General features: G+C 35.6%; 1 protein-coding gene across 1 annotated transcript in view; it reads right to left on the reverse strand.

Moving 5' to 3' along the window:
* The window catches only part of LOC133609344 (partitioning defective 3 homolog), a 963929-nt gene that overhangs the window by 343288 nt on the left and 600236 nt on the right, over positions 1–20405 (reverse strand). The window contains exon 18 of the mRNA XM_061964873.2: positions 13922–14143. Coding sequence (XP_061820857.1) covers positions 13922–14143 — 222 coding nt within the window. The remainder of the gene's footprint in view (positions 1–13921; positions 14144–20405) is intronic.

Here is a 20405-nt window from a genome sequence, read left to right on the forward strand (position 1 = left end):
TAATTAAGAAATATATTTATTTTTAGGTAAGATAAACATAATAATACAATTTATCCCTAGTCTGGATGATTTAGTTCTTGTCACCCTGTTGGCAAGGCTGTCCTCACTCAGGTCCGCATGGAGCTGGAGGGGGCGTTGCCTCCAGCTACGGCTGAAAATCGGGAGATTTCCGGGAGAATATTTCTCCCGGGAGGTTTTCGGGTGAGGCGCTGAATTTCGGGAGTCTCCCGGAAAATTCGGGAGGGTTGGCAAGTATGTCATGGACGCCCCTGCTTATTTCAGCAAGACAATGCCAAGCCACGTGTTACAGCAGCGTGGCTTCATAGTAAAAGAGTGCAGCCTGCCTGCAGTCCAGACCTGTCTCCCATTGAACGCTTCAAATATGTGTCTCCTCAGTTCTCGAAACCTTTACTGAGTGTTGTTAAAAGGAAAGGCAATGTAACACAGTGGTAAAAATGTATTTTTTGCAATGTGTTGCTGCCATTAGATTCTAAGTTCATGTTTATTTGCAAAAGAAAAATAAGTTTCTCAGTTGGAACTTTAAGTATCTTGTCTTTGCAAGGATTTGCAAATAATTGTATTCTGTTTTTGTTTACACAACATGCCAACTTCACTGCTTTTGGGTTTTGTAGAATAATCCCGTCAAAGATTATGTGAAATGGGCGCTGGTTTACAATCGTAGAAGAAAAATGTACACGTTCCAATTCACCTCAATATCTTGTCGGGACACATTTTACGTAGAAGATGCCAAATTCGTATTTTATGTAAATAAAAGTCTCAAAGCAGAGGACGGCGGCAGCTTATCTGTCAACTTTGACTATTAACCTCGGTGACGAGCACAAACGGGCTGCTTTTATCTAAATTGAAAAACAGACTAGTTTGAATATCATGGGGGGGGAATGCAACCCACCGCCTGCTTTCCCCATTTTTCTTGGCGCAGATAAGACTGTATTTAGCAGCTCGCCGACACAAGCTTATGAGAACAAAGCATTTCAGGCAAATAATTCCCTTTTTTTAATGGAATCCTTCGTGGGATGGAAATGTATATGAAGCAATTACTCTTGCGGTGCGGCGGTATTATAACCTGTTGGCAAAAACACAAGACGCCCGTCTTAATATGTCTTTTTATCATCACACGCCACGTCGGAATGGACGCCATTACTCATTCGCCAGGTGCCGAGTCTTATATTTGTTTTCAAAGTTTAGACTTAAGTTAATTCCGAATGAATAAACAGTTGGAAGCAAAACCTGGTTCTTGGTCTAAGGACCAGGCCTGGGCGATATGGCCTGGAAATAAAATCCCGGATTTTATCACAAAATGTTCAATTTGGGATTTTTTACGATTTTTTTCACTACTTTTTATCAAACAAAAACATTGAATACAAATGACAAGAGATGATTCAAAATAAGTTTTTATTTTATTTAAACATACACATCGTACCCCTTAGTTTGACATTCTCAGGTGGATTGGATCACTTCTTGTAGGAAAAGAGGCTCTAAATGGGACTTCGGAATGCAAAAGTGATAGCTCTATACTTGAGAAAAGACTACCTGTCTAGCTCAACGCCAACGTTTGAGTTATGACTCGAAGCAGTTGTTTTCCAGACACTTACACACTAACATTTCCTTACATGGTCAGGTTGTACTGTCCTGTGATGGCCTGAAAATAAAATCCTTGGATCACTTATTGTAGGAAAAGAGGCTCTAAATGGGACTACGATTTTTTTCACTACTTTTTATCAAACAAAAACATTGAATACAAATGACAAGAGATGATTCAAAATAAGTTTTTATTTTATTTAAACATACACATCGTACCCCTTAGTTTGACATTCTCAGGTGGATTGGATCACTTCTTGTAGGAAAAGAGGCTCTAAATGGGACTTCGGAATGCAAAAGTGATAGCTCTATACTTGAGAAAAGACTACCTGTCTAGCTCAACGCCAACGTTTGAGTTATGACTCGAAGCAGTTGTTTTCCAGACACTTACACACTAACATTTCCTTACATGGTCAGGTTGTACTGTCCTGTGATGGCCTGAAAATAAAATCCTTGGATCACTTATTGTAGGAAAAGAGGCTCTAAATGGGACTTCGGAATGCAAAAGTGATAGCTCTATACTTGAGAAAAGACTACCTGTCTAGCTTAATGCCAACGTTTGAGTTATGACTTAAAGCAGTTGTTTTCCAGACACTTACACATAAAGATCTCCTTACATGGTCAGGTTGTGCTGTCCTGACTTAGCACACACCCAGAAAGAGAAAGAAGGAATGTATAACTAACTGATGGTTTGGCTTTTCCAGGGGGGTTGGGGGGTAGCGCCTCATTTTCTTGACCTTTATCATCACACTCCACGTCGGATTGGACGTCATTACTCATTCGCCAGGTGCCGAGTCTTATATTTGTTTTCAAAGTTTAGACTTAAGTCAATCCCGGTTGAGCTTCCACAGGAAAATAAATGAATAAACAGTTAGAAGCCAAACCTGGTTCTCGGTCTAAGGACCAGGCTTGGGCGTTATGGCCAGAAATTAAAATCCTTGGATCACTTCTCGTAGGAAAAGAGGCTCTAAATGGGACTTCGGAATGCAAAAGTGATAGCTCTATACTTGAGAAAAGACTACCTGTCTAGCTCAACGCCAACGTTTGAGTTATGACTTGAAGCAGTTGTTTTCCAGACACTTACACACTAACATTTCCTTACATGGTCAGGTTGTGCTGTCCTGTGATGGCCTGAAAATAAAATCCCTGATTTATTTCACAAAATATTCAATTTGGGATTTTTTTACGATTTTTTTCCAATACTTTTTATAAAACAAAAACATTGAATACAAATGACAAAAGATGATTCAAAATAATTGTTTATTTAATTTAAACATAAACTAGTAGTTTGCATCGTACTCTAATTTGTATAATGTTGTTCTTTTTAGACCAGTAATAAATTGTACTGAAGTGAATTAATTAACTCATATTATGTCCCACATATAGTAAATGTTCATATTCACCCTGGAGAAAGCAAATCACCAAGTTTAAGTAAATAGTGGTATTTTAGTTTGACGACATAGTAAGATAAGGCCCCTTATTTTGACATTCACAGGTGGATTGGATCACTTATTGTAGGAAAAGAGGCTCTAAATGGAACTTCGGAATGCAAAAGTGATAGCTCTATACTTGAGAAAAGACTACCTGTCTAGCTTAATGCCAACGTTTGAGTTATGACTTAAAGCAGTTGTTTTCCAGACACTTCCACACAAACATCTCCTTACATGATCAGGTTGTGCTGTCCTGACTTAGCACACACCCAGAAAGAGAAAGAAGGAATATATATCTGAGGGTTTGGCTTCTCCAGTTGGCTTCCACTTAGCATGAACCTGTCTAAATATGAATGAGCGTGTAACCAAGACACTTATTTGTGACCTAGTTTACTTTCCACCACATTCTCTGAGGACTGAGGAGACACATTGTATGTTAGCCTACATTACGCTAAATGACTTGACAACGCCGGCGTTCTGAACAAAACATGCTTTAAGAGAGGAACTGGATAATAGATTGTATTACTAAATAAGTTATTTCACGCGAAACGAGGACGTGCTGAGCGGTTAGGAGACACAAGTTCCAGTGGAGGGAAATGAACGGCCTGCACGAAACAAAGCACAAGTCAATTAGAATACTGGAAATACTAAGAAGAAGATATTCACTAAGTGGGCAACCCAGAGGGCAATAATGGCATAGTGTCCTGCCCAAGTGCACAACGGCGGAAGCTGGAATCGAACCATGAACCCTTAATGGTTGTACTACTTGCTGAGCCACTTGTTCTTAACCATCTAACCCAGGGGACGGCAACCAAACAATGTTGAAGGAGCCATATATAAGTGTTATAATGAAGGCAACACATGATGTAAGTGTCTATATTAGCCTACTATCAAAATGACTTTAAAAGTCTTACATAAGTGTTATAATGAAGGCAACACATGATGTAAGTGTCTATATTAGCTATATTAGCCTACTATCAAAATGACTTTAAAAGTCTTATATAAGTGTTATAATGAAGGCAACGCATGATGTAAGTGTCTATATTAGCTATATTAGCCTACTATCAAAATTACTTTAAAAGTTTTCCATATGTGTTATAATGAAGACAACACATGATGTAAGTGTCTATATGAGCCTACTATCAAAATGACTGTAAAAGTCTTATATAAGTGTTATAATGAAGACAACACATGATGCAAGTGTCTATATTAGCTATATTAGCCTACTATCAAAACGACTTTAAAAGTCTTATATAAGTGTTATAATGAAGGCAACACATGATGTAAGTGTCTATATTAGCTGTATTAGCCTACTATCAAAATGACTTTAAAAGTCTTATATAAGTGTTATAATGAAGACAACACATGATGTAAGTGTCTATATTAGCTATATTAGCCTACTATCAAAATGACTTTAAAAGTCTTATATAAGTCTTATAATGAAGACAACACATGATGTAAGTGTCTATATTAGCCTACTATCAAAATTACTTTAAAAGTATTATATAAGTGTTATAATGAAGACAACACATGATGTAAGTGTCAATATTAGCCGACTATCAAAATGACTTTAAAAGTATTATATAAGTGTTATAATGAAGACAACACATGATGTAAGTGTCTATATTAGCCTACTATCAAAATGACTTTAAAAGTCTTATATAAGTCTTATAATGAAGACAACACATGATGTAAGTGTCTATACTAGCCTACTATCAAAATGACTTTAAAAGTACTATATAAGTGTTATAATGAAGACAACACATGATGTAAGTGTCTATATTAGCCTACTATCAAAATGACTTTAAAAGTCTTATATAAGTGTTATAATGAAGACAACACATGATGTAAGTGTCTATATTAGCCTACTATCAAAATGACTTTAAAAGTCTTATATAAGTGTTATAATGAAGACAACACATGATGTAAGTGTCTATATTAGCCTACTATCAAAATGACTTTAAAAAGACTTATATAAGTGTTATAATGAAGACAACAAATGATGTAAGTTTCTATATTAGCTATATTAGCCTACTATCAAAATTACTTTAAAAGTCATTCTTTGCAAGCTCGGTAACGTTTGCTGTGGTCTGGAACAACATGGCGTACAAACAACTATCATCAGAAATGCAGCCAACATTACATACAGGTAATGTCACGATACATGCAAATATAAATTAAATACGCAGAGGACATAAGTAAAGGAAATTAAATTATCTCAAATATAGCTACAAAAAGGCATAACAATGCAATTTGTACATACAGCTAGCCTAAATAGCATGTTAGCATCAATTATTGTCTTCAATTAAGTTCGCCTTTGTGTATTCACGCACAGCATAAAAGGTTTGGTGGACAAAACGAGACAAAGGAGGGGTGGCGTAAATCACGTCTTTCTGTGGCAGCGTCGGAGAAAGTTGCGCATGTAAACGAACTACGGTGAGTTCAAGGACCGCCAAAGTTAGTAGGACAAAACCTCTCATCAGTGAAGCATGTTTAATACAAACATTGAGATTTTTCTAACAATTTGGAAGGTTTGTGTCATGTTTGTCCTCCAAAAACCAGACCTGGGCATTCTACGGCCCCCAGAGATGCAGCTTTTAGGACAAGTTTCGTCATTTCTCACAAAATCGCCAGAAAAAGTAAGGCGCTTTCTGACGGAGAGTTTATTAAGGAGTGCTTATTGGACTCTGTTGCGCATTTGAGAACGTGTCACTCTCCCGACGCACTGTAACGAGGCGGGTTGAGACCATCGCTGGAAACTTGGAGCTTCAGCTGAAGAACAGAACGGCCGACTTTGACTGTTTTTCGCTGGCTTTGGGGGAGAACTGCAATGTCCGTAACACCGCCCAGCTGCTCATCTTCTTTTACGTGGGATAACTGCAAGACTTTCAAATCACGGAGGAGCCGGCAGCCATGCAGTCAATTAAAGAGACAACCACAGGTAATGACTTGTTCACATAGGTTAACCCTAAACCTAACCCTAAAAAAAATTGTAATTGTTAAAATTGCTTAAAAAATTAAAAACATTTAAAATTGTTTTAAATTGTTTTAAAAAATTTTACAAATTAAAAAAAAGTTTAAAACATTTTACAAATTGAAAAAAAAATAAAAAAATAAAAGCATTTAAAAACATTTTTAAAAAATTAAAAAAATTAGAAAATCATTTTTTACCTTGAAAATTTTTTTTTACCTTGAACATTTTTTTGTACCTTGAAAATAATTTTTTACCTTGAAAAAAAGAATTTTACCTTGAAAAAAAAATTTTACCTTGAAAATTTTGTTGTACCTTGAAAATCCTTTTTTACCTTGAAAAAAAAATTTTACCTTGAAAAAAAAATTTTACCTTGAAAATTTTTTTGTACCTTGAAAATCTTTTTTTATTTATTTATTTATTTTTTTATTTATTTTTTTTTTTTTTTGAAAATCATTTTTTACCTTGAAAAAAAATTTTTACCTTGAAAAAAAAATTTTACCTTGAAAATTTTTTTGTACCTTGAAAATCATTTTTTACCTTGAAAAAAAAATTTTACCTTGAAAAAAAAATGTTACCTTGAAAATTTTTTTGTACCTTGAAAATCATTTTTTACCTTGAAAAAAAAATTTTACCTTGAAAAAAAAATGTTACCTTGAAAATTTTTTTGTACCTTGAAAATCACTTTTTACCTTGAAAAAAAATTTTTACCTTGAAAAAAAAATGTTACCTTGAAAAATTTTTTGTACCTTGAAAATCATTTTTTTACCTTGAAAAAAAAATTGTTACCTTGAAAAAAAAATTTTACCTTGAAATTTTTTTTGTACCTTGAAAATCATTTTTTATCTTGAAAAAAAAATTTTACCTTGAAAAAAAAATTTTACCTTGAAAATTTTTTTGTACCTTGAAAATCATTTTTTACCTTGAAAGAAAAATTTTACCTTGAAAAAAAAATTTTACCTTGAAAATTTTTTTGTACCTTGAAAATCATTTTTTACCTTGAAAAATTTTTTTTACCTTGAAAAAAAAATTTTACCTTGAAAATTTTTTTGTACCTTGAAAATCATTTTTTAACTTGAAAAAATTTTTTTACCTTGAAAAAAAAATTTTACCTTGAAAATTTTTTTGTACCTTGAAAATCATTTTTTACCTTGAAAAAAAAGTTACCTTGAAAAAAAAATTTTACCTTGAAAAAAAAATTTTACCTTGAAAATTTTTTTCTACCTTGAAAATCATTTTTTACCTTGAAAAAAAATGTTTACCTTGAAAAAAAAATTTTACCTTGAAAAAAAAATTTTACCTTGAAAATTTTTTTGTACCTTGAAAATCATTTTTTACCTTGAAAAAAAAATTTTACCTTGAAAAAAAATTTTTACCTTGAAAATTTTTTTGTACCTTGAAAATCATTTTTTACCTTGAAAATTTTTTTTTGCGTGTTTGGACATGTTAGGACTGAAATGGGACAAGCTGGCAGGTGTGATATCAGATGGTTGTCCAAATGTTGGACTTTTAAAGAGGATGCAGGATAAAGTGACAGAAATGGACATTTTTGCAGTGTATTATACATCAGGAAGTGTTGTGTAAGAGTAGCAATCTGCTTTTGTATAAAGTTAGGTTAAATGAAATTATTATTATTATTATTATTATTAGGGCCCGCAAGGCCCATTGTAAAAGGAATCCCAATGGGAGTCCTTTTACAATGGGACAGAGGACCCTATTGAATTTGTAAGGTTTTATTATTCTTTATAATTATTATACCGACCGCCTCTTTGAGCTGTAATTTGACCCACTTAACATGCTTCAAAACTCACCATATTTGACCTGCGAAAATTGCCTTTTACCCCAAAACTCAAAATTGCGCTCTAGCGCCCCCTAGGAAAAAAAAAAACTAGACTGCCTGTATCTCCCACTAGGAAGGTCGGAGAGACATGAAACAAAAAACCTCTATGTAGGTCTGACTTAGACCTAGATTTCCTAATTGTACATTCTCGGGCAGAAATTGAAGTTGGCAATTCCCCCTTCAAGACAAAAATGTACTAAAAACAGTCACTTTTGCCTCTTTGAGCTGTAATTTGACCCCCTTAACACGCTTCGAAACTCACTGAACTGAACACACACATCAGGACTGGCAAAAATTGCGATCTAATAAAAAAAACTCAAAATTGCGCTCTCGCAATTTTGGAATAAAATGCAGAAAAAACTGCTCATCGGAAGAAAGAAAATGACAAAACTGCCTGTAACTCCCATTTGGAAGGTCGGAGAGACATGAAACAAAAACCTCTATGTAGGTCTCACTTAGACCTACATTTCATAGATTGACATCCTTCAGCGAAAATGTACAGGAAGTTTGCAATTCCCCCTTCAAAACAACATTTTTGTAAAAACCGGTCACCTGTCTTCAAACAATATCTCCTGTGAGCACGTTTGTTGTTTCGGCTTCAAAGGACTACCAGTGGACAAAAGTATTGGAACACCTACACTGGACAAAAGTATTGGGACTCTTAGGACTACAACTTGACCAAAGTATTGGGACACTTAGGACTAAAACTGGACAAAAGTTTTGGGACACTTAGGACTAAAACTGGACAAAAGTATTGGGACACTTAGGATCAAAACTTGACGAAAGTATTGGGACACTGAGGACTAAAACTTGACGTAAGTATTGGTAAACTTCGGACTACCATGGGACAAAAGTATTGGGACACTTAGGACTAAAACTGGAGAAAAGTATTGGGACACTTAGGACTAAAACTGGACAAAAGTATTGGGACACTTCGGACTACCACTAGACAAAAGTATTGGGACACTTAGGACTAAAACTGGACAAAAGTATTGGGACACTTCGGACTACCACTGGACAAAAGTATTGGAACACCTACACTGGACAAAAGTATTGGGACTCTTAGGACTAAAACTTGACCAAAGTATTGGGACACTTAGGACTAAAACTGGACAAAAGTATTGGGACACTTAGGACTACCACTGGACAAAAGTATTGGAACACCTACACTGGACAAAAGTATTGGGACTCTTAGGACTACAACTTGACCAAAGTATTGGGACACTTAGGACTACAACTGGACAAAAGTATTGGGACACTTAGGACTACAACTGGACAAAAGTATTGGGACACTTAGGACTTAAACTGGACAAAAGTATTGGGACACTTAGGACTACCACTGTACGAAAAGTATTGGAACACCTACACTGGACAAAAGTATTGGGACTCTTAGGACTACAACTTGACCAAAGTATTGGGACACTTAGGACTACAACTGGACAAAAGTATTGGGACACTTAGGACTAAAACTGGACAAAAGTTTTGGGACACTTAGGACTAAAACTGGACAAAAGTATTGGGACACTTAGGATCAAAACTTGACGAAAGTATTGGGACACTGAGGACTAAAACTTGACATAAGTATTGGGAAACTTCGGACTACCACTGGACAAAAGTATTGGAACACCTACACTGGACAAAAGTATTGGGACTCTTAGGACTACAACTTGACCAAAGTATTGGGACACTTAGGACTACAACTGGACAAAAGTATTGGGACACTTAGGACTAAAACTGGACAAAAGTTTTGGGACACTTAGGACTAAAACTGGAAAAAAGTATTGGGACACTTGGGACGTGAACTGGACAAAAGTATTGGGACACTTGGGACTAACACTTGACAAAAGTATTGGGACACTTAGGACGAAAACTGGAGAAAAGTATTGGGACACTTAGGACTAAAACTGGACAAAAGTATTGGGACACTTCGGACTACCACTAGACACAAGTATTGGGACACTTAGGACTTAAACTGGACAAAAGTATTGGGACACTTCGGATTACGACTAGACAAAAGTATTGGGACACTTAGGACTAAAACTGGACAAAAGTATTGGGACACTTCGGACTACCACTAGACAAAAGTATTGGGACACTTAGGACTTAAACTGGACAAAAGTATTGGGACACTTAGGACTACCACTAGACAAAAGTATTGGGACACTTAGGACTACAACTTGACCAAAGTATTGGGACACTTAGGACTACAACTGGACAAAAGTATTGGGACACTTAGGACTAAAACTGGACAAAAGTTTTGGGACACTTAGGACTAAAACTGGACAAAAGTATTGGGACACTTAGGATCAAAACTTGACGAAAGTATTGGGACACTGAGGACTAAAACTTGACATAAGTATTGGGAAACTTTGGACTACCACGGGACAAAAGTATTGGGACACTTAGGACTAAAACTGGAAAAAAGTATTGGGACACTTGGGACGTGAACTGGACAAAAGTATTGGGACACTTGGGACTAACACTTGACAAAAGTATTGGGACACTTAGGACGAAAACTGGACAAAAGTATTGGGACACTTCGGACTACCACTAGACAAAAGTATTGGGACACTTAGGACTTAAACTGGACAAAAGTATTGGAACACCTACACTGGGCAAAAGTATTGGGACTCTTAGGACTACAACTTGACCAAAGTATTGGGACACTTAGGACTAAAACTGGACAAAAGTATTGGGACACTTAGGACTAAAACTGGACAAAAGTATTGGGACACTTAGGACTACCACTGGACAAAAGTATTGGAACACCTACACTGGACAAAAGTATTGGGACTCTTAGGACTACAACTTGACCAAAGTATTGGGACACTTAGGACTACAACTGGACAAAAGTATTGGGACACTTAGGACTAAAACTGGACAAAAGTTTTGGGACACTTAGGACAAAAACTGGACAAAAGTATTGGGACACTTAGGATCAAAACTTGACGAAAGTATTGGGACACTGAGGACTAAAACTTGACATAAGTATTGGGAAACTTCGGACTACCACGGGACAAAAGTATTGGGACACTTAGGACTAAAACTGGAAAAAAGTATTGGGACACTTGGGACGTGAACTGGACAAAAGTATTGGGACACTTCGGACTACCACTAGACAAAAGTATTGGGACACTTAGGACTTAAACTGGACAAAAGTATTGGGACACTTAGGACTACCACTGGACAAAAGTATTGGAACACCTACACTGGACAAAAGTATTGGGACTCTTAGGACTACAACTTGACCAAAGTATTGGGACACTTAGGACTAAAACTGGACAAAAGTATTGGGACACTTAGGACTACCACTGGACAAAAGTATTGGAACACCTACACTGGACAAAAGTATTGGGACTCTTAGGACTACAACTGGACAAAAGTATTGGGACACTTAGGACTAAAACTGGACAAAAGTATTGGGACACTTAGGATCAAAACTTGACGAAAGTATTGGTACACTGAGGACTGAAACTTGACATAAGTATTGGGAAACTTCGGACTACCACGGGACAAAAGTATTGGGACACTTAGGACTAAAACTGGAAAAAAGTATTGGGACACTTGGGACGTGAACTGGACAAAAGTATTGGGACACTTGGGACTAACACTTGACAAAAGTATTGGGACACTTAGGACGAAAACTGGAGAAAAGTATTGGGACACTTAGGACTAAAACTGGACAAAAGTATTGGGACACTTCGGACTACCACTGGACAAAAGTATTGGAACACCTACACTGGGCAAAAGTATTGGGACTCTTAGGACTACAACTTGACCAAAGTATTGGGACACTTAGGACTAAAACTGGACAAAAGTATTGGGACACTTAGGACTAGCAGCTGCCAAATATGCGGGCCCGACCAACGCTGCTTGCAGCTTTAATTATTATTATTATTTATCTTACGGTATATCAAAAATAATTAGAGGAAAATTGAATTGAAATATTGTCGGTGTGGAAGGTCGGAGAGACATGAAACAAAAACCTCTATGTAGGTCTCACTTAGACCTACATTTCATAGGTTGACATCCTTCAGCAAAAATGTACAGGAAGTTTGCAATTCCCCCTTCAAAACAAAATTTTTGTAAAAACCGGTCACCTGCCTTCAAACAATATCTCCTCTGAGCACGTTTGTTGTTTCGGCTTCAAAGGACTACCAGTGGACAAAAGTATTGGGACGCTTACACTGGACAAAAGTATTGGGACACTTAGGACTACAACTGGACAAAAGTATTGGGACACTTAGGACTAAAACTGGACAAAAGTTTTGGGACACTTAGGACTAAAACTGGACAAAAGTATTGGGACACTTAGGATCAAAACTTGACGAAAGTATTGGGACACTGAGGACTAAAACTTGACATAAGTATTGGGAAACTTCGGACTACCACGGGACAAAAGTATTGGGACACTTAGGACTAAAACTGGAAAAAAAGTATTGGGACACTTGGGACGTGAACTGGACAAAAGTATTGGAACACTTGGGACTAACACTTGACAAAAGTATTGGGACACTTAGGACGAAAACTGCAGAAAAGTATTGGGACACTTAGGACTAAAACTGGACAAAAGTATTGGGACACTTCGGACTACCACTAGACAAAAGTATTGGGACACTTAGGACTTAAACTGGACAAAAGTATTGGGACACTTAGGACTACCACTGGACAAAAGTATTGGAACACCTACACTGGGCAAAAGTATTGGGACTCTTAGGACTACAACTTCACCAAAGTATTGGGACACTTAGGACTAGGTCTCACTTAGACCTACATTTCATAGATTGACATCCTTCAGCAAAAATGTACAGGAAGTTTGCAATTCCCCCTTCAAAACAAAATTTTTGTAAAAACCGGTCACCTGTCTTCAAACAATATCTCCTCTGAGCACGTTTGTTGTTTCGGCTTCAAAGGACTACCAGTGGACAAAAGTATTGGGACGCTTACACTGGACAAAAGTATTGGGACACTTAGGACTAAAACTGGACAAAAGTATTGGGACACTTAGGACTACCACTGGACAAAAGTATTGGAACACCTACACTGGACAAAAGTATTGGGACTCTTAGGACTACAACTGGACAAAAGTATTGGGACACTTAGGACTAAAACTGGACAAAAGTATTGGGACACTTAGGACTACCACTAGACAAAAGTATTGGGACACTTAGGACTACAACTGGACAAAAGTATTGGGACACTTAGGACTACAACTGGACAAAAGTATTGGGACACTTAGGACTTAAACTGGACAAAAGTATTGGAACACCTACACTGGACAAAAGTATTGGGACTCTTAGGACTACAACTTGACCAAAGTATTGGGACACTTAGGACTACAACTGGACAAAAGTATTGGGACACTTCGGACTACCACGAGACAAAAGTATTGGGACACTTATGACTTAAACTGGACAAAAGTATTGGGACACTTAGGACTACCACTAGACAAAAGTATTGGGACACTTAGGACTTAAACTGGACAAAAGTATTGGGACACTTGGGACTAACACTTGACAAAAGTATTGGGACACTTAGGACGAAAACTGGAGAAAAGTATTGGGACACTTGGGACTAACACTTGACAAAAGTATTGGGACACTTAGGACGAAAACTGGAGAAAAGTATTGGGACACTTAGGACTAAAACTGGACAAAAGTATTGGGACACTTCGGACTACCACTGGACAAAAGTATTGGGACTCTTAGGACTACAACTTGACCAAAGTATTGGGACACTTAGGACTAAAACTGGACAAAAGTATTGGGACACTTAAAAAATTAATTGCCCACCCCTGTCCTACACAAACCAAATTCAAACTAAAAATATACTTTTCCATTTTCATACATTTTTGCAAAATCTCCAGGGAGCCACTAGGGCGGCGCTAAAGAGCCGCAGGTTGCCGACTCCCAATGCAAAACAATTAAAGTGTACAAACAGAAAGTCGTGAGTGGAGAATTATTCGACGTTTCGTAGAATTTAGCAATAAAAGTGTTCAATAGCGTGGTTATTTCCCCACACTGAGTGTAAAAATCAGTTAATTAATTGGATTTGGAGTCCCATCAAGTGTGAAGTACTCACATGTCTCCATGCTGGCGCCTTCCTCCGCTTGGACGTGAGGTTTGTCGTACGACTTGTCGATGGCCGCCCTGAAGCTTTCGTTGCAGCCCCGGCCTCGGACGATCCGCGAGCGCGGCCGGTTGACGTTGATCTCGGCGCTCCGCGTCGCCGCCGCGACGGCGGTGTGGAGGCTTTCCAGGGAACTGGACTTTTTGAGGCCCAGCGTCGGTCCCACGGAATGTCCTGAAGACACAAACAGTGACACCAGAGACGATGACTAACCAATCACAGTCAATCTTCACATTTAGGGCTGTCAGAATAAAAGTGCGACTTAATTGATTTAATTAACTCCAAACATGTAGAATAAAAGAGCGCTGTCTTTCAGTCCTATTTATTTTTAGCTCTATTTATTTAGTTTTATGCTGCAGCTGTTACATACAGGTAAAAGCCAGTAAATTAGAATATTTTGAAAAACTTGATTTATTTCAGTAATTGCATTCAAAAGGTGTAACTTGTACATTATATTTATTCATTGCACACAGACTGATGCATTCAAATGTTTATTTCATTTAATTTTGATGATTTGAAGTGGCAACAAATGAAAATCCAAAATTCCGTGTGTCACAAAATTAGAATATTGTGTAAGGCTAATACAAAAAAGGGATTTTTAGAAATGTTGGCCAACTGAAAAGTATGAAAATGAAAAATATGAGCATGTACAATACTCAATACTTGGTTGGAGCTCCTTTTGCCTCAATTACTGCGTTAATGCGGCGTGGCATGGAGTCGATGAGTTTCTGGCACTGCTCAGGTGTTATGAGAGCCCAGGTTGCTCTGATAGTGGCCTTCAACTCTTCTGCGTTTTTGGGTCTGGCATTCTGCATCTTCCTTTTCACAATACCCCACAGATTTTCTATGGGGCTAAGGTCAGGGGAGTTGGCGGGCCAATTTACAACAGAAATACCATGGTCCGTAAACCAGGCACGGGTAGATTTTGCGCTGTGTGCAGGCGCCAAGTCCTGTTGGAACTTGAAATCTCCATCTCCATAGAGCAGGTCAGCAGCAGGAAGCATGAAGTGCTCTAAAACTTGCTGGTAGACGGCTGCGTTGACCCTGGATCTCAGGAAACAGAGTGGACCGACACCAGCAGATGACATGGCACCCCAAACCATCACTGATGGTGGAAACTTTACACTAGACTTCAGATCCTGTGCCTCTCCTGTCTTCCTCCAGACTCTGGGACCTCGATTTCCAAAGGAAATGCAAAATTTGCATGGTTGGGTGATGGTTTGGGGTGCCATGTCATCTGCTGGTGTCGGTCCACTCTGTTTCCTGAGATCCAGGGTCAACGCAGCCGTCTACCAGCAAGTTTTAGAGCACTTCATGCTTCCTGCTGCTGACCTGCTCTATGGAGATGGAGATTTCAAGTTCCAACAGGACTTGGCGCCTGCACACAGCGCAAAATCTACCCGTGCCTGGTTTACGGACCATGGTATTTCTGTTCTAAATTGGCCCGCCAACTCCCCTGACCTTAGCCCCATAGAAAATCTGTGGGGTATTGTGAAAAGGAAGATGCAGAATGCCAGACCCAAAAACGCAGAAGAGTTGAAGGCCACTATCAGAGCAACCTGGGCTCTCATAACACCTGAGCAGTGCCAGAAACTCATCGACTCCATGCCACGCCGCATTAACGCAGTAATTGAGGCAAAAGGAGCTCCAACCAAGTATTGAGTATTGTACATGCTCATATTTTTCATTTTCATACTTTTCAGTTGGCCAACATTTCTAAAAATCCCTTTTTTGTATTAGCCTTAAGTAATATTCTAATTTTGTGACACACGGAATTTTGGATTTTCATTTGTTGCCACTTCAAATCATCAAAATTAAATGAAATAAACATTTGAATGCATCAGTCTGTGTGCAATGAATAAATATAATGTACAAGTTACACCTTTTGAATGCAATTACTGAAATAAATCAAGTTTTTCAAAACATTCTAATTTACTGGCTTTTACCTGTATACTCTAATATTGTACATGGTAATTGTTGTATATTGTATATATGATGTAAACATATAATATAATATAGTATATCAGTATATATCATCGTGGAGGGAGGTGTGGCCAGCGCTGCCTGCAGGAGCGGAGGTCACTGCCTCTGTCCATGGTCCATGTGTGACAGTGGAACTGCTAAGAAGCGACTTCCACAATCATATACTGTACATATGTTATGTAAATATTACGTATATATGTTATATTTTATATTGCTATATTTAGTCTATTTTATACCTGCATTGTCCTTTCCATCCTTACACTTTCCATCCTTTGTAACTGAGCTACTGTGTGGAACAATTTCCCTTGTGGATCATTAAAGTTTGTCTATGTCTAAGTCTAAGTCTAGTCCACATAGGCCGGATGTGGCCCGCCACTTCATTTTATTTGGCCCTGGAAATAAAAATGTATCAATAAAGTACTGTAACTTTTCGTACTAAATGTATTCTTTCTATTTTGGGGAGAAATAAATAAATAAATGTAATCGCAAATTATGTTAACTTAAATATTTTCTAATTATACGAAAATATATTATCAAACATTCCAAAAATTTTTAAAATATAAATATAAATTTCATGGTCAAAATGTGAATTTTTTTGTGGTGTTTACTGCATTTTTCTCTAAAAAAAAAAGCAAAATAAAACATTACTTTTTTTATTGTAATAAACTGTGGTGCCGTTTTGGCATTTACAGTAATACACGGAAAAATATACACTTGTTGATTTCCGGTAAAAATCGAAACAAAAAAACTGGCAAATCAGGTGCCAAAATTTTACTGTAAAATTGCAGTTTTTTTATTTACAGTAAAAAAAAAAAAACAATTGTCAATTTTACATTAACTGAACTGCTTCAGCCTGCGACACAGTCGTTTTGATAGTAGGCTATTATAGCTAATATAGACACTTACATTATGTGTTGTCTTCATTATAACACTTATATAATACTTTTAAAGTCATTTTGATAGTAGGCTAATATAGACACTTACATCATGTGTTGCCTTCATTATAACACTTATATAAATATAATACTTTTAAAGTCATGTTGATAGTAGGCTAATATAACTAATATAGACACTTACATCATGTGTTGCCTTCATTATAACACTTATATAAGACTTTTAAAGTCATTTTGATAGTAGGCTAATATAGACACTTACATCATGTGTTATCTTCATTATAACACTTATATAAGACTTTTAAAATCATTTTGATAGTAGGCTAATATAGACACTTACATCATGTGTTGTCTTCATTATAACACTTATATAAGACTTTTAAAGTCATTTTGATAGTAGGCTAATATAGACACTTACATCATGTGTTGTCTTCATTATAACACTTATATAAGACTTTTAAAGTCATTCTGATAGTAGGCTAATATAACTAATATAGACACTTACATCATGTGTTGCCTTCATTATAACACTTATATAATACTTTTAAAGTCATTTTGATAGTAGGCTAATATAACTAATATAGACACTTACATCATGTGTTGTCTTCATTATAACACTTATATAAGACTTTTAAAGTCATTTTGATAGTAGGCTAATATAACTAATATAGACACTTACATCATGTGTTGTCTTCATTATAACACTTATATAAGACTTTTAAAGTCATTTTGATAGTAAGCTGATATAACTAATATAGACACTTACATCATGTGTTGTCTTCATTATAACACTTATATAAGACTTTTAAAGTCACTTTGATAGTAGGCTAATATAGACACTTACATCATGTGTTGCCTTCATTATAACACTTATATAAGACTTTTAAAGCCATTTTGATAGTAGGCTAATATAGACACTTACATCATGTGTTATATTCATTATAACACTTATATAATACTTTTAAAGTCATTTTGATAGTTGGCTAATATAACTAATATAGATACTTACATCATGTCTTGTCTTCATTATAACACTTATATAAGACTTTTAAAGTCATTTTGATAGTAGGCTAATATAGCTAATATAGACACTTACATCATGTGTTGTCTTCATTATAACACTTATATAAGACTTTTAAAGTCATTTTGATAGTAGGCTAATATAGACACTTGCATCATGTGTTGTCTTCATTATAACACTTATATAAGACTTTTAAAGTCATTTTGATAGTAGGCTAATATAGACACTTACATCATGTGTTGTCTTCATTATAACACTTATATAATACTTTAAAGTCATTTTGATAGTAGGCTAATATAACTAACATAGACACTTACATCATGTGTTGCCTTCATTATAACACTTATATAAGACTTTTAAAGTCATTTTGATAGTAGGCTAATATAGACACTTACATCATGTGTTGTCTTCATTATAACACTTATATAATACTTTTAAAGTCATTTTGATAGTAGGCTAATATAACTAATATAGACACTTACATCATGTGTTGTCTTCATTATAACACTTATATAAGACTTTTAAAGTCATTTTGATAGTAGGCTAATATAGACACTTACATCATGTGTTGTCTTCATTATAACACTTATATAGGACTTTTAAAGTCATTTTGAGAGTAGGCTAATATAGACACTTACATCATGTGTTGTCTTCATTATAACACTTATATAAGACTTTTAAAGTCATTTTGATAGTAGGCTAATATAGACACTTACATCATGTGTTGTCTTCATTATAACACTTATATAAGACTTTTAAAGTCATTTTGATAGTAGGCTAATATAACTAATATAGACACTTACATCATGTGTTGCCTTCATTATAACACTTATATAAGACTTTTAAAGTCATTTTGATAGTAGGCTAATATAGACACTTACATCATGTGTTGTCTTCATTATAACACTTATATAAGACTTTTAAAGTAATTTTGATAGTAGGCTGATATAGACACTTACGTCATGTGTTGCCTTCATTATAACACTTACATAAGACTTTTAAAGTCATTTTGATAGTAGGCTAATATAACTAATATAGACACTTACATCATGTGTTGTCTTCATTATAACACTTATATAATGCTTTTAAAGTCATTTTGATAGTAGGCTAATATAGCTAATATAGACACTTACATCATGTGTTGTCTTCATTATAACACTTATATAAGACTTTTAAAGTCATTTTGATAGTAGGCTAATATAGACACTTACATCATTTGTTGTCTTCATTATAACACTTATATAGGACTTTTAAAGTCATTTTGAGAGTAGGCTAATATAGACACTTACATCATGTGTTGTCTTCATTATAACACTTATATAAGACTTTTAAAGTCATTTTGATAGTAGGCTAATATAACTAATATAGACACTTACATCATGTGTTGCCTTCATTATAACACTTATATAAGACTTTTAAAGTCATTTTGATAGTAGGCTAATATAGACACTTACATCATGTGTTGTCTTCATTATAACACTTATATAAGACTTTTAAAGTAATTTTGATAGTAGGCTGATATAGACACTTACGTCATGTGTTGCCTTCATTATAACACTTACATAAGACTTTTAAAGTCATTTTGATAGTAGGCTAATATAACTAATATAGACACTTACATCATGTGTTGTCTTCATTATAACACTTATATAATGCTTTTAAAGTCATTTTGATAGTAGGCTAATATAACTAATATAGACACTTACATCATGTGTTGTCTTCATTATAACACTTATATAAGACTTTTATAGACATTTTGAGAGTAGGCTAATATAGACACTTACATCATGTGTTGTCTTCATTATAACAGTGTCCGATAACAATATCAATATTGTTTTTTATTCAACATGTAAATTAATTGATTGATTTAAGTACATGTGGCACAATTTAATGACTTATAATATTTTAGAATAAATACAATTTGTGTTAAATAATATATATATATATATATATATATATATATATATATATATATATATATATATATATATATATATATGTATATATATATATATTTTTATTTATTTTTTTTTTTATTTTTTTTATATTTTTTTTTAAATTAATATAATAGGCTATTTTATTTGTTTTATTCATTCAATGGCAACAGAGTATTTTTGTTCTGCCGTGTGGACCGACTGTAAACTGAGCAGTGGCACAGAAAGCAGTAATCATGTTGCCAATATTCGGGCGTTTGTTTCGGCGCTGTAAGTGGAGCCCAACAACAGTATTGGTATTTCATTTTGTAAGGGCACAAGCGTCAGTTCCCTGCAGGTCTGACATTAGCTGCCAGTTGGCGAGCAAACAGAACGGTTGATTTCCTGTCTACTTTCTGAGGCTGTTGCCTCCATTCAGCTCCAAGCAAGGTGGAGTCCATGTCCTCTGCAGAAGGAAATACTCAGTAATACAGATTACTGCTATTTCAATTACTTTGGGGGCCTTAAAAGCTCTCTTAACGTACAAGTAGAGTGTTAAACACCAGTTGACTTCATATGTTTCATTGCTTAAGCACCATAATTGTCACACACACACTAGGTGTGGT

Source organism: Nerophis lumbriciformis, linkage group LG07 (assembly GCF_033978685.3).
Source record: "Nerophis lumbriciformis linkage group LG07, RoL_Nlum_v2.1, whole genome shotgun sequence".
In the NCBI taxonomy this organism is placed as follows: domain Eukaryota; kingdom Metazoa; phylum Chordata; class Actinopteri; order Syngnathiformes; family Syngnathidae; genus Nerophis; species Nerophis lumbriciformis.